This window comes from Dipodomys spectabilis, unplaced genomic scaffold (assembly GCF_019054845.1).
Source record: "Dipodomys spectabilis isolate Male_0828 unplaced genomic scaffold, ASM1905484v1 ptg000140l, whole genome shotgun sequence".
Taxonomy (NCBI): Eukaryota; Metazoa; Chordata; class Mammalia; order Rodentia; family Heteromyidae; genus Dipodomys; species Dipodomys spectabilis.
Window position 1 is genome coordinate 29,248,549 of NW_024870817.1, and position 15,236 is coordinate 29,263,784.

General features: G+C 42.2%; 1 protein-coding gene across 2 annotated transcripts; it reads left to right on the top strand.

Annotated features, from left to right (window-relative positions):
• Positions 1-1,582: 1,582 nt before the first annotated feature.
• Btf3 (basic transcription factor 3) lies at positions 1,583-8,308 on the top strand. Of its 2 annotated transcripts, none has more exons than XM_042690947.1 (6): positions 1,583-1,723; positions 2,351-2,419; positions 5,016-5,129; positions 5,508-5,709; positions 6,897-6,953; positions 8,002-8,308. In XM_042690947.1, the coding sequence occupies exons 2-6, from the start codon at positions 2,351-2,353 to the stop codon at positions 8,046-8,048; spliced, it is 489 nt and encodes a 162-aa protein (XP_042546881.1). In that variant the 5' UTR covers positions 1,583-1,723; the 3' UTR covers positions 8,049-8,308. The 2 variants fall into 2 exon arrangements, with proteins under 2 accessions (XP_042546881.1, XP_042546880.1); XM_042690946.1 differs by having other exon boundaries at positions 1,594-1,963.
• The last annotated feature ends 6,928 nt before the right edge of the window (positions 8,309-15,236 follow it).

Below are 15,236 nucleotides of genomic sequence, written 5' to 3' on the forward strand. Positions count from 1 at the left end.
TAGAATTTTATCTCAGAAAACATGACAGCTGGGGCTGGGAAGGTGGCCCAGTGGTAGATGATTGCCTTGCGTGCATGAGGCCCTGGGTTCGATTCCCCAGCACCACATAAGAAAAAAAAATCCGGAAGTGGTGTTTTGGCTCAGGTGGTAGAGCGCTAGCCTTGAGCTGAAGAGCTGAGGGACAGCGCCCAGGCCGAGAGTTCAGTCCCCACGACCGGACCCCCCCCCCAAAAAAAATGACAGCTGATACGTTTTAAATGTGTCATTCCCCCTCCCCCCAACACACCTCTAGGATAACATGGAGGAAAGCATTCCTTTCACAAAGAGGAGTAAGTCTATATATGTATATGCAATGTTTATATATGATATATTTTCTGTAGAACTAAATTCTGCTGGGAAAATTATTAAGATTCTTATTAGGACGAGGCTCACAAAGTCTACAAATACAAACACCTTTTTCAATGTTGCTAATGGAAGCAACACTTTCCCCCCAATGGCAACATTGTAACTGTTACAATTATTCTGAAAAGCAACACAACTCGGCTAAATCAGAACAGCTGAAATGCAAATTCCTAGTCCCTCTGGAGAAAGCTCTTAATGAGGCTCTAGTTTTAACAAAATTACATTAAAAAGTACTCAAAGCAAAAGCTGATCTTAGAGGATTCTGCCCTTAACACTAGTCTGTTTTTGCAAGTTGTTTTTCTAAGATTTCGAACTTACTTTTGGAATGTGCCAGTAGATTTCATAGCTAAGACTACCAAAAGAAAAAAAAAAAAAAAAGCTAAGCATTTCTTAAAAATTGCCATTTTTAGTATTGGTGGCTTTGAGGTTGTTTAATGCTTGTTCTTTACCAACTTTTAACTCAAATGCTCGCGTTCATTCTCTCCAAACATACCAGGCACCAATTCTCCTTTGAGCGGACTTGGTTAAGTTTGTCCCTTCCTGAGTCGCTCAGTGCCAAACCCCACGCCGACTCCAGTACCTAGGAGTCGACTTTGCGCCTGTCCCACGGTCCTGCGGACGGGGCCGGGCGCGATCAGCCCGCCGCTAACCTTGCCGAAGGGCTCGGGTACAACGCCCGCCTCCACCGAACAGCTTCTGGAGGGGGGGAACTGGGGAGCCTGGCGGGGACCGCACCGGGAGCCCGATCCCTAGAAACGCCACCCGCTCCGAAGGAGCCTGGACACGTCCCGGCAGCTAGCAAACCATCCGCCTTAGAAAAGCGAGATCGGTCTGTGTTTTTGACAGTTCTCTAGTCCACACGGCCCGAGGGGCGGACGCGAGCTCGGGGCAGCGGCCTAGGCCGGCCCTCCGCCTCCGAGCCGGACACAGACTGAACCACACGGCGGAGGGCCGGCTTTCGGACCACTCCGGCCTTTCCCCGGACTGTAGGGGGCAGCGGGGAGGGTGAGGTCGGGGGGGAGGCTCAGCCCCGGCCGGGATCGCGCCCGTCGGCCGCCTCCCGCCGGCCGCGGCTACAAGGGACACAGAGCTGGCGCGGGTTTCGGAGCCGACCGACAGGACCAGAGCTGCGACTGCGCAGTGGCCGTGAGGCGAAGTCAGTTTCCTGACTTTTACCGGAAGTGGCGTGCGTCACTTCCTGTCTCCCTCTAGCTGCCATCTTGCGTCCCCGCGTGTGTGCGCCTAATCTCAGCTGGTCTGCCCGAGACCCCCTGAGCGCCAACCCTAATCCCCCGCGCGGCCCCATTTCCGCTCCGACAAGGTACAAAAAAAGGCTGTGGACGCCGTCGTGGGAGGAGGACGGGAACGGGGGCGGGAAGTTCCCGGAAGGAGCGAGACAGGGAGGGACAGGGCTGAGGAGAGGAAGGCGATGCGACGGACGGGCGCCCCGGCTCAGGCCGACTCTCGGGGGCGAGGTCGAGCCAGGGGCGGCGGCCCTGGGGGCGAGGCGACGCCGTCTCTTCCTCCACCCCGCGGCGGAACCCGAGGACAGGAGCCTCAGGTACCGCGAGGCGTGCGGAGAGTGGCCGGGCCGGGTTAGGCCCTGGCTAGGCCGAGGCCAGGCCGGGGCCGGGGTGGGGAGTGCTGCCGGGCGCGGGGGTGCTGCTGGGCGCGGGTCCGAGCCCTTGTTGTGGGCCTGGGGAGGAGGAGGAGGAGGAGGGAGCGGAGGGAGAGGTGGGGGAAGGGTTTCGAGCTCCGTGGGAGCCGAGATCTGGAGCGGGGCGGGGGACCCAGGCCCGGGGCCTGCGTCGGGTGCGCATTCTCCTGCTGGAGGCTGGGGGAATAACGAGCATGGAATGCTAGAGCCAGCCCAACCTTCTTTCTTCGCTGAGGATTTCCTCTTTCCTTTTTTTTTTTTTTTTGCTTTTTTTTTTCCTCTCCTTTCTAGATGAAAGAAACTATCATGAACCAAGAAAAACTCGCCAAACTGCAGGCACAAGTGCGCATTGGTGGGAAAGTAAGTTGTACTCGTTTTTTGTTTTTTTTTTTTCTTTTTGAAATGCCCTTTGGATCGCCTTCCACTACTTTGCCTAACTTGAGGATTCGCGGGGTGGGGGAATGGGAGGGAGGCCGGGGTGAGCAAGCACGTGAATAGAGAAGGATCCTTAAAACTTAAAAAAAAAAAAATGGCATTTATGTAGCCTTTAGTGGTACAGTGTATAAATAAGAGTAGAAATGTTTCCTAAATTTAGCAGTAGGAAAAAACCGTCATTTCAATTAAGGCATTGTGCACACAATACCCTTGTGTAAAGTCGAGTTTTGGTTGTTGTTGGCTGTTCTAGGGAGGGAAGCCAGGTTGTATGTAACACATGATTAGCACATGCTAGGCAAACCACTAACATTGAACTATATATATCTTCATCTTATTTTTTTTTAAGTTCCTTGATACATTTTTTCCTGTTATACTTTACCTTTTTAAAATTAAGACTTTAATGTTTTCTATACTGAATTCCCTTCAGGGTAATTGTGTATTAGGATACTTGACACCTTCCTAATAGATATATTTTGGAGTTTTTAACAGCAGTGACTTATAATTTGAAAATATTACCTAAGCAGATGTCCTTTTCTCACTTTGCAATTTTGGTAAAACTGAGGAAAGTACTGAATTTTAACGGATCAGATTTTGGTTAATTGATTTTTCCTGGTAGACATTGATTCTCTTCATGCCAATTCTTTTTGAACTTGGTTTTTAAGTTGCTTGCTAACTAACTTACTCTACTGTATACAGTAGTTATACCTAGTTATAGTTTCTATTGTGCTAGCACATTCCTAGTGTTTAGTTAGGTGTGGCAGCTTGGTGAAACAGAGCATGTCTTTACTTGATAAAACTTGTGAGTCTTCTGTAGTACAAGTTTATTGCCTATTAAATTTTTCCAACTTTAAGCATTTATGCCTTCACCTAGAGTTTGCTGTGAGATAGCCCAAGGTCCAGATTAAATTGTTAAGATGCAGCTCTGACAAGTTACTGGATTTGACCAACAGTGAATATCCTGGATTTTTTTCCCTTTCTTTTGGTGATGCTAGTAGTCTTCACTATCTACACCTGCAACACAAACATTAGGTGTTTCTTATTTTTTCCACAGTTGATGATACATATCATCACCTTTGGGTGCCAGAAACACATCCCACATTCATTCTGGTCCTTTTTTGTATTCCATGTTGGTGTCAATAATCATTTTTTTTTTCATACTGTTCTAGGAGTAATGTCTGTACAAGTTTGTCACTCTAATCTTTAGGCTTTCAGTTTTCAGAGGCACCACTCAAAAATCGCAGTTTTGAAGGATTTTTAAATCTGGTAAAGGATAAAGCATAAAACTTACAGAAAAGTATTTCTGTTAATTGTAAAAACATTATCATAGGATGTAAATTTCAGTGGGTGTGTTTTGCCCTAGAGAAAATAGCAGGTATTACTTGGAGATAAATATCTTAATAGTCTTTTATTTTGGGAGCTAATCAAAACATTGATAATAATGTCATTAAGAAATTGATCTCTACCCTTGTGAAATGTATGCTATGTAAGAATCCTGTAGAAATCTCTGGAAAATAGATTATCTGCAATGTGTGTATATATTAGTCTGTTGATATTTCTTATGAGTTGTCTAAGCTTTTATTATGTTTAATACTAGGTGTAAAGTCCATGCGGTGGGGGCTTTAAAACTTGTATTGGAGATAGGCTTGTTTTCAATATTGCAAAATAAAAGATGGGGGGGGTTAATGGTAGGATTTACATTAGAAACAGAACACAATGTTTTGAAGAGGAAAGTAATAGATAAAGAAGAGTAGGCTGATGTAGTTGGCTGCTTATAATTTCCTTGAGTATTTACTGATTAAGCTCTGTATCAGTGAGCTAGATACTGAAATTTTTTTAGCATTAAACAGAAAGAAGGCTTCTGGGAGCTTGCATTCTAGAGAGGGCAGATAGATATTGTATTGTCTTTTGACTTAGGAATAATGAAGAAGGAAAAGTAAACCAGCATAGAATGAGTGAGTCTGGGTTTGGTTGTTTTATATTGGGTGGTTGAGAAAGACCTGGTGATACAAAGAGCAGAAATATGTGTAAGGGAGGAGCTACATAGATGTTAGGGGAAGAGAGGAATGACACATGCATGCTCTAGATCATAGCGTATTTGAAGAGCAGAAGAGATTTACCTGATTAAGGAGGTATGTTCAAGAGCAGCATATTAGATGCCAGACAGATCTTGGGGACCTTAGGTATTACAGAAGTGTATGTACACATTCATGTGATTGCATCATACACATGTCTTTCCTGTGACTGTCTACTTTGAACACCTAGACTTTATAAAAGGACTTGGTTACTAGGACTTTGAAAAGATCTCCATACCTGACAAAATGAAAGTACTAGAATTCATTAAGGATTTGTAGATTTCCTTTCATCTATTTTTCTTCCATCTTTATCTCATCTGTTCAACTGTAGTTTGTGATTATAGTATAGTATAATATAGAACCAAAGATCTGAATTAGAAATTATTCCTCTTTGATGTTTGTTTATTTCTATTGTATGAATGTACTTTTTTGTTCTTTTCTCCTACTAGGGAACTGCTCGTAGAAAGAAGAAGGTGGTTCATAGAACAGCTACAGCAGATGACAAAAAACTTCAGTTCTCCTTAAAGAAGTTAGGAGTGAACAATATCTCTGGTATTGAGGAGGTAAATATCAAAACAAAATTTGGCTGGAGAATGTTCTGATGTCTATGCATCAATTCTCATTTGTTAGCAAAGTATTAGACATGCTTCTGCACTCTCTTCCCCATTTGGGGGATCTCAGGGCCTCCTTCCTCTCACTCAGCTTTTACTTCCTGGCTGGCACTGTAAGCATTAGTCCCACCTCCTGTCCTATGCTTCTATCCTATAAATGAAGATTGGGGAGATAGTTAAGTCTGTAAGTTACTTGATTGCACATTAGAGTCCAGGAAAATGTTTACCTATGCTTCAAAGTGAAATACTAAATTCATTAGCCAGACTTGAGTTTTTGTTTAATAAAAAGAGACTTTGGTGGACATTGCTGATTTATTTTTTTCTTTATAGGTGAATATGTTTACAAACCAAGGAACAGTGATCCACTTTAACAACCCTAAAGTTCAGGCATCTTTGGCAGCAAATACTTTCACCATTACAGGCCATGCTGAGACAAAGCAGCTGACAGAAATGCTTCCCAGCATCTTGAACCAGCTTGGTGCAGACAGTCTGACTAGTTTAAGGAGACTGGCTGAAGCTCTGCCCAAACAATGTGAGTGTTCTAACAGGGAATTTACTGGGGGTAACTAGAATAACTTGTTTCTTTGATCTCAGGGGTCAGACTTGCTAAGAATTTCTTTAGACTTGGAAAATTTGTAACTGATTTTAAGCCAGTGTTTACAGTGTTTACATTTGCTATGACCACTTAGCTAGTTTGCTTATTTTGAATCAGACTGATGCTTTTTACCTTTTTAGCTGGAAATTATTAAAATGTTAATTTTGGGTTTGTTGCTAGCAACATAACTTGGAATTTATTAAAATACGTTACATAATTAGTATTTCCATTTACATGTCATTTTTGTATTGAGACCTGGACTCTTCTAGTTATTTGGACACACAATAAATTATGACTGTAGTTTTGGATTTCTTCATTGTATCAGAAATCTTACTAATTTTAAAGAGATAACCTGCCAGTATTTTGGTGTTTTAAAATTACAGTGTGGGATTTTGTTCATGGAAGAAAATGAGTTGAGGAAGTGTATATTAGGGGATGTAGTAACTTTAAGTTTTTCCTTTAAAATTTGAATACAGAAGCAAGGTAGAAGAGGTTTATGACTTACTTAGTCACCATGATTTTCCATGAGTTGACAAACTATGCGTTGGTTTGCATTTTTTTTTGTCACATAAACATTTAAAGGTATTAGTCTTAGCTTTTCAGGACAAAAATAGGCTTTTGAAGTATCCCACCAAGTATCGATATAGGGAAGATACTATGTAATCTTAACTCTCGGGTGTAGTTTATAGTTCACATTTTGTGTGATAAAAGTGGATGCTTCACTAAGAGTTATTTCAGTAAATGTTTTTTGAGTAAGTTCTGAATAAAGATACTTGAGAAGATGGCCTTGCTTTTACACCTCCCCAATATAAGTCTTAACCATCATTTTGCTGTGTAGGTAATGTGCTCTTAAGAACTGTGGTTGGCCAGAAGAGTTCAAAGAATAGCTGGAAATTTTTTGTTAGCTATTATTTGTATTAGCTATTACTTATATGGTGGTCATTAGTACATATCAGAATGTCACGTTATTTGGTTCTTAGGTGAAATCTCAATTTCATATTTGGTACTTGGTGAAATCTCGATTTCATTTGTCATATGAATATACGTTTGATATTTGTTCATTTGGTTGATGTATGTTGAGAATGTAGGGATATATATGTTACATGTGTGTTTCTCTTGTACAGCTGTGGATGGAAAAGCACCACTTGCTACTGGCGAGGATGATGATGATGAAGTTCCAGGTAAAGCTTTCACTGTAGTGTAACATAGAGAACTATAGCAAGGGAGAATAAGGGGCTTTTCAGGTCCAGTTACCTTGGGTAGGATAATTGAAGGGAGGGTGAGCAATAAACACCTCACTTAGAATGAGGAAAATAATGTGTTAATTAACTAGGAGTTAGGTTTGGGCTTATTTCTGCTGGAGATACAAATAATTACATATATTGTAATCTAAGTATAACTAACTACACACCATAAGTTACCTAGGAATCCCTGAATTTATAAGAAGACCTGGAGAATTGCTTAAAAATCTTGGGATACGATTGTTCCAAAATCTGAGGCAGAACAACTCCTTTGGCAGCCATGAGGCATTTTTCTCATTATTGGATAATTTACTTGGATTCTTTTTATAGGGGAAAGGTCACACAGTGTAGTCCAGTGTGACTCAGTCTTCTGCCTTTCAGACATGTACCACCACCTTTAGCCAATTTACCTTGATGTAAAGCAAATTTGTATTGGACAGGGGATTCATAAATACTGACACTTTGAATCCTTCAGACAGGAATTCATAGGAACCAAGGAAATATTAAAGTGTATGGTGTGGTATTTCATATACATACCTTCACACACACACACACACACACACCACACACATACTCATCGATCAGTGTATGGGGCCTGAACTCTGGGCCAGGGTGCTTTCCCTCAGCTCTTCAGCTCAAGGCTAGTGCTCTACCCCTTGAGCCACAGTACCACTTCTGGTTTTTTCTGTTTATGTGGTGCTGAGGAATCGAACCCAGGACCTCATGCATGCAAGGCAAGCACTCTACCACTGAGCCACCTTCCCAGCCCATATTGTTTAATTCTTGTAGTGGGGGTGTTAGGAGAAAGACATTCTGTAAGCAAGATGCTTATTGTCAATTTACACAAAAGCTCTAAAACACACTTTGCAATGTCAAATGGATAACAGTCTCATTAAAAATGACACCTTTAAATTATAGCATTTATCACCTATCAAACTGTAATTATTTGGAGGTTGACTTTAGAATTGTTTTTTTTCCCCTTTTCTAGATCTTGTGGAGAATTTTGATGAGGCTTCTAAGAATGAGGCAAACTGAATTGAGTCAACTTCTGAAGAAGATATAACTTGAAGACGTTACAGGAGCTGCTATTTTATAATATGACTGCTTTTTAAAATTCTTTTGTTTATGGGTCTGATAAAATCTAGATCTCTTAATATTTTTAAGCCCAAGCCCCCTGGACACTGCAGCTCTTTTCAGTTTTTGCTTATACAAAATTCATTCTTTGCAGCTAATGAAGCTGATAAAGCCTGGGAATAAAGGTTGAAACAAAGGTTAATAAAATTGTTTGCCTAGTAGATAGTTTCTTTTTTTGGTGACACTGATCTGTGTGGACACAGCAAAGTTGTTTACAAAGCTAATCATAGCTTTCATAATTGTTTATGGAAAAGTGGGTCATAGTATATAATGATGTAATCTTTGGGTTTAACAGTTGTAACAAAGATGGACTAAAGTATTCATGTTTAAAAACTTTCTCTAGTCGGGCCCCAGAGGCTCATGCCTGTAATCCTACCTACTAAGGAGGCTGAGATCTGAGGATTGCAGTTCAAAGCCAACCCTGACTTATCTCCAATTAACCACCAGAAAAACTGGAAGTGGTGCTGTGGTTCAAGTGGTAGAGCACTAATCTTGAGCTGAAGAGCTGAGGGACAGTGCCCAGGCCCAGAGTTCAGGCCCCACAACCACAAAAATAAAACTTTCTCCAGCAGCACTGGGATATTCATTCCGTGCTTGGAAAGTGGTAGATGTGAGAATAGATAAGAGTAAGTAGGGAGCTCTTTCCACCTCAGTTTATAAAGTAGGGACTAGATATAACCTTAAGTTTAGACTTGATCTCCACATCTATCCTGTGTAGGATAGTCTGTAACTGAGCAGACTGGAGTGGACCTGAAGATTCACATTCCAAGCAGTGCTGCTCCTGCTGGCCCACTTGTGCTTTTGCGTAGCATAGTTGTAAGTGTTCTCAATCTTAACCACCTGTGGAGATAGTTATTCTTCCTTTCTAGCTGTGTGACTTGGATCTAGAAGAAAGGATGATGGGAAGGAGTATGACTGTCTAGGTAGGTCTGGCCCAGGGCAACTTGTTTATTCTGTACAGGTGCTATTTAAACCTGTTAGGCTTTCAACAAGAGAATTTTGTCTGACCTCAAATGTTTTGAAAGTTCATATTTCATATAGATGCTGGTGGTTCATGCCTATAAATAATCCTAGCTAAGTTACTAAGGAGACAGATCTAAGGATCAAGGTTCAAAGCTGTCCTGGGCAGGAAAATCCATTAGAGTCATCTCCAATTAGCCTTCAAATGGAACTAGCTGGGTGCTGGTATAATCCTAGCTACTCAGGAGGCTGAGATCTGAAGATTGCAGTTCAAAGTCAGCCCAGGCAGGAAAGTCTGAGACCTAATCTCCAATGAACCACAAAAAACCCGGAAGTGGTGCTGCGGCTCAAAGTGGAGTGCTAGCCTTGAGCAAAAGAGCCCAGAGACAGTGCCCAGGCTCTGAGTTCAAATCCTACGCCCAACCAAAAAAAGATGGAACTATGCCTCAAGTGGTAGAATGCTAGCCTTGAGCAAAACAATGTTCAAGGACAGTGTCCACACACTGGACCAGCCCCCCTCCCCAAAAAAGCCCCAAAGTTTATTTCAAATGATAGGCTGCTTGCTCTGAATTAGTAGGAAAGTTTTCTCTTATAACCTCTCGATGTCAAAGTAGTTAGCTAGGATTATGCTGCAGCTAACGACCAAAAGTTTTAGTTGCTACAAAGGTTTGTCACACTTGCTAGTGTGCCTGTGGTTGGGCTCTATTTCAGGAGCAGCCTTGAATTGGAACACTGCCAATCTCCTGACAGGCATAGGATGGCAAAGCACCAGCTGGCTGGGAAGCAATGCATATCATTAATGATCACATTTCATCAGCTAGAGGAAGCTGCATGTGTAGTTATGCGGATGGCCTGGATTGTGGAAGGATAAGCACTTCACCATCTCCCAGAGTAGGAGAATAGAAACACAAATAATACAATCTACCATAATCTTGGGATTTTGTTCCTTTCTACAATTCCTATTGCTGCTATTGTATGTGACAGCACTACAACTTGTTTTGTCAAAAATCATAAGAGGCGGGCTGGAAAGGTGGCTCAGTGGTAGAGTGCTTGCCTTGCATGCCTGAGGCCCTGGGTTCGATTCCTCAGCACCACATAAGCAAAAGAAAAAAGCCGGAAGTGGCGCTGTGGCTCAAGTGGTAGAGCACTAGCCTTGAGCTGAAGAGCTGAGGGACAGCGCCAAGGCCCAGAGTTCAGGCCCCACGACCAGACCCCCCCCCCAAAAAAAATCATAAGAGGCACATGCATCATACAGATGAGGAACCTGTCTGTCTTTTGCTCTCCAGTTCTGTCACACGATCTGGTAGTAATGCAATTGAGATTTAAACGTGGTCTGTTCTTTCAAGTTTATTGGAAACAATGTTTAAGGTATTGAAAGATTAGAGGAGTGGACAGTTCTGGTCTGGACGATAATTTCTTGGCTTTTTTTTTTTTTTTTTTGGTTCTGAGGCTTGAACTCAGCCTGGTACTCTTACTTGGCTTTCTGGTGCTCTACCACTTAAGCCTTGTCTCCAGTCCAGCATTTTGCTGCTTAATTGGAGATGAAGTCTCAGACTTTTCTGCCCAGTCTGGTTTGGAATTTCAATCTTCAGGTCTCAGTCTTCTGAGTAGCTAGGACAACAAGCATGCACTACTAGTGCCTTGCTGTTCACATTTTTTTCCCCCAAATCCTGGGGCTTGAACTCAGGGCCTGGGCACTATCTCTGAGCTTCTTTTGCTCAAGGATAGCACTCTACAACTTGGGCCACAGTGCCACTTTGAGCTTTTTCTGTTTATGTGGAACTGAGGAACCCATGGCTTCATGAATGCTAGGCAAGCACTCTATCACCAAGCCACATTCCCAGCCCTATTTTATCAAGTAGTTGTACACAGAGGTTATAATTAAGTCAGATTATGAGTATACCACTCCTTGATCAATGTAATCCTGTTTACATTTTTTTTAAGATCAGCTCTAAACAAAACTCGTTTTCAGATAGATCTGAACCAGAACTACACTAATGAGATATGCATTTCTTGACTGAACTTACAAGTCACCACCTTTATATCTGTTGAAACAAGCTATAATGTACTTTTGTGGTCTCAATAGTACCTCTATAGTGAATAGGGAGGACAGCTTCATTCTAAAACTTGGAAACAGAAATGGGCAACGGTACTGATTTCCACTTACCCTTTTCTTTCTTCACTGATAGACTCAGGTTCTATAGTAGCTCTTTCCTTCCCCTCCCCCCAGTAAGGAATATAGGTAGATAGAAAAATCAACAATTAAAAAGTCTTGAGGCAGTTAACAGTTTTCTGCTTTTCCCAAACCATGATTAGAAAAGCCTTCTTGCACAAGTTTTCGTCACTCCAATCAGCACAGTCTTGAATGCCATTTTTGCTGCAAGTTTTGGGAATGCAGGCACAATCCATGATGAAAACAGTATCACATCTCCAGCCTGAGCACTTTGGACACTGTGAAACTAGACAAGTGTATTTGTTTTTAAAACTGTAATTGTTAAAATGTCAACGTAGATTGGAAAAGGTACTATTGCACAAGAAATTACCCTTTGGGTCTTAATAATACAAGTGAAAACCTCTACTAGGAAAATCACAGATGTTTATTAGAGAGTCTACATGTCATTCGAAAAGCCAAGAAGAGTACTACCTCTTCCCATCAGCCTAAAGCTAAACATGCTGACATATTCTATAAACAAAGAAGGGCCCATTTAAATGTGTTCAGTCAGCAGGGGACAAAAATTAGGGCTAACTGGCAGCTAACCAGAAAATGGATGTCTTCATCTTTCTCTTCATTTGTTACCAGAAAATTGCTCTCCATATGTCCTGGGATATATTTCAATTTTTATCCTCCATGATGACCAAAGGGCAGGAAACTGTCTAGTCAGTGTATTTTTTGAGAAATCTTTTATTTATCATGATGCATTGGAACAGTACCTACTGTCATGTTTTAGAGTAACACAGCCTTGCTATAAAGTGACCAGCAGTGCTGCTCAAAGTTAAATGACACTGGGAACCTGGAGAGGAACAAAGAAGAAAGTGCAGAAGAAAGGGCAAGGAAACAACCAAAGTTAGCAATGAAGTCTGGAGTACTAAAGCGTTCAACAGACTTTTCTTTGTTCTTCACCAAGTGGAATATGATACAGTCAAGAGGTGTGCACTGAGAGATTAGGTGAATTAGGTTAATCCTTGCAAAACTAGTTCTATGTACTTCCTACCTAGAGAACAGGCACCATCTAATAGAATGCTAAAATTTCCCTTCCCTACCTTCTTTTTCCTTCTTTCTGGTTGTGCTTTTTGTTTTGTGTTGTGTTGTTGTTTGTCAGCCGTGGGGCTTGAGCCCAGGGCCTGGTCACTGTCCCTGAGCTCTTCTGCTCAAGGCTAGTGGTCTACAACCTTGAATCCCAGTGCCCCTTCCTGTTTCCTGGTGGTTAATTGGAAGTAAGAGTCTCACGGACTTTCTTGCCTGGGCTGGCTTTGAACCATAATCCTTAGATCTCAGCTTCCTGAATAACTAGGATTACAGGTATGAGTCACCCAGCTCCTTTCTGGTTTTTTGATGGTGGTTCTGGACATCGAACCCAGGACCTTGAGCATGCTAACCATGCAGCATACCACTGAGCTACATGGCATTCCTGGGAGAAATTCTTAATTGTAGAGATAAATATCTTTAAGGAAGGTTTGTAAGTGTGTGTGTGTGTGTGTGTGTGTGTGTGTGTGTGTGTGTGTGTGTGTGTGTGTGTGTGCCAGTGCTAGGGCTTGGACTCAGGGCCTTCGTACTGTCCTTGAGCTTTTTCCCTCAAGGTTAGTGTTGTACCACTTGAGCCAATGTTCCATTTTCAGTTTCTTGGTGATTAGTCACAGTCTCATGGACTTTTCTGTCCACTTGGGCAGATCTCTGTCCCTAAGATGCAAGGATTCCCAAAGCAGGAGCCACTGGTCCCTTGGCCCTTGATTTGTGTTACTGAAATGTAAAGATAGGGATTATAAGGTCAAGAACACATTCCCAGTTTTCCCTTACTGATCCAAGCAGTCACCACAGTCGTTTCTTGCATGACACACCTTGTAGACATATGTCCAAGTCTTCTGGTTGGGACACTTGAAGATCAAGTTTTGTGGGAGACTATTGGGTACTTGTCCTATATTATTAGACAAAGACATTTTTTTTCTAACAGAAAATAATTGTGCATAATGTATTAAATTATAATTCTCATTTTTAATCCTTCTTTATTTTAATTATTTTTAACCATTCTTTAATTTTGATCATTTGTCTACCTTACCACAGTCAGTAGCAGATTCATCTTCTCCATAACTGCAGTCCACCTTGGCGATTACAAAGCAGAGAGAGGCAAACTTGGAGCGAGGTCCTCGTACAAGAAGCCCAGGTGCTGTGAGGCTGTCTTGCATAGGTGATAGGTTAACTCTGAAAAATTTGCAAGACAAGTCCTGCAGGCGAACCCATGCATGCATGTATGATAAAACATCAGGCTTCTTGCTGTTGTTCGTTTTTCCATTAGTTTTCCTCCCTTTTTCTTCCTTTTTCTCACCTCTACTCCAAGACTCTCAGCCTGCTTAGCTTGCTTGCATTTTATGTTGGTGTATGGGTATTTATGTGGGTATTTATTTTTGCAAAACTGTTGACATTTGGCAAAGACGTATAGACTCACTCCTCCAGAGAAGTAGTAGTCAGCGGCCAGGAGTTCAGTGGTGGAGAGCCAACATCCTCAAATGTCATTTTTTTTTTCTGTGAAACTTGCTGGACCATGTTCTAGGTGGCATGCCTCTATCAATCTCCATCCCGTTTCCTTCATTGGGACCACACATGGGTTGCTTGCTTTTGCCAACTCTGCTCAAGTCTTCCGTAGCTCCATTTCTGGCAACACTAGGCCTCCGTGCTCCATCCCACATGCATTCCTGAAAGCCTGCTGTGTGCCAGGGCTGAGGTTAGAAGGATGGCTTTGCCTCCAGGACACATTCCAGAACAGATGATTACAAACAAAGTGATGAGGCTGGGTTGAAGTTGACCCAGGATTTGTGGAAGCACAAAGATGGCACACCTCCCTCAAGTCTGTGGACACCTGAGATGCCTTTTAAACCTTTGATGTGTCAGTCAAATGAGCAGTAAAAGAGAAGAGAGCAAATCCTGGACTGTGACGTGTGTGTGTGTGTGTGTGTGTGTGTGTTAAAACTGCATAAAAGTCATTGCTGCTGGACAACTGTCCTACAAAATCGTACCCAGTGCCCATCCCAAACCAACTTGGTGTTATTTTTCATCTCTCTTCCCCACATACCTCACTTTTGGTGCAAGACAAAGTCCTTGTCCAGTCAGAGCGCACATATTCTTTCTAGGGAACCTGTCTAAAGCTGAGTTTCCCTCCAAGACTCCACTCCAGTCTCCGCTCCTTCGTTGCCAAGTCCCTTCAACACCAGTCTTAGCTGATTTCCCAAATTGCTGAAAATATATATCATCTCAACCTAACCTAATTTAGTTCCTAATTACATGGTGTCCTCTAATCAGTCTCTCTAATTGCAGTGGAATTTCCTTGAAGGTAGAGACCATATCCTGTGTAAATTTCAGAGTCAGGCTGGCCTGGCTTGTTTGGGTAGTTGCTAGATTTGATTTTGGTTAAGTTGTCTAACTTCTCTGAGTCTCTGTCATAATAGTGTTAACAGCTACCTTTCAAGACTATTGAGAAAGATAAAGAAGAAATGACTAAAACTTCCAGAGCAACAGTTGGCACATAGCACAAGGCAACTGCCCATCATGAATAGGTTAACCCATTTTGGAAGTATGGAATATAATAAACACACTCTTGTATGTGGAGTGAATATAGATGGTCGCTCACCCAGGCTTGCCGGTTTTACAGGCATTCCAAAGGTGATCCCAAGACCAATCAGAGCAGCGATAACTGCAAGCGAGGAATGCCACGCAGGAAACCAGAAGACACTTTTGGGTGGGAGACCAGCTGTGAACTGTCACAGCAAAACACACAAAACAAAAAAGAACAAGTCTTCATCAAAGGTCAGGTTTGTGTCAGGGTTACAGTGTTAATTAGCCCAGTGTTGTCCACGGTGTTCTCAATGTGAAGGGCAGAAATCAGAATTATCAGCTCTTAAATGTGTGCTTTTGATGAC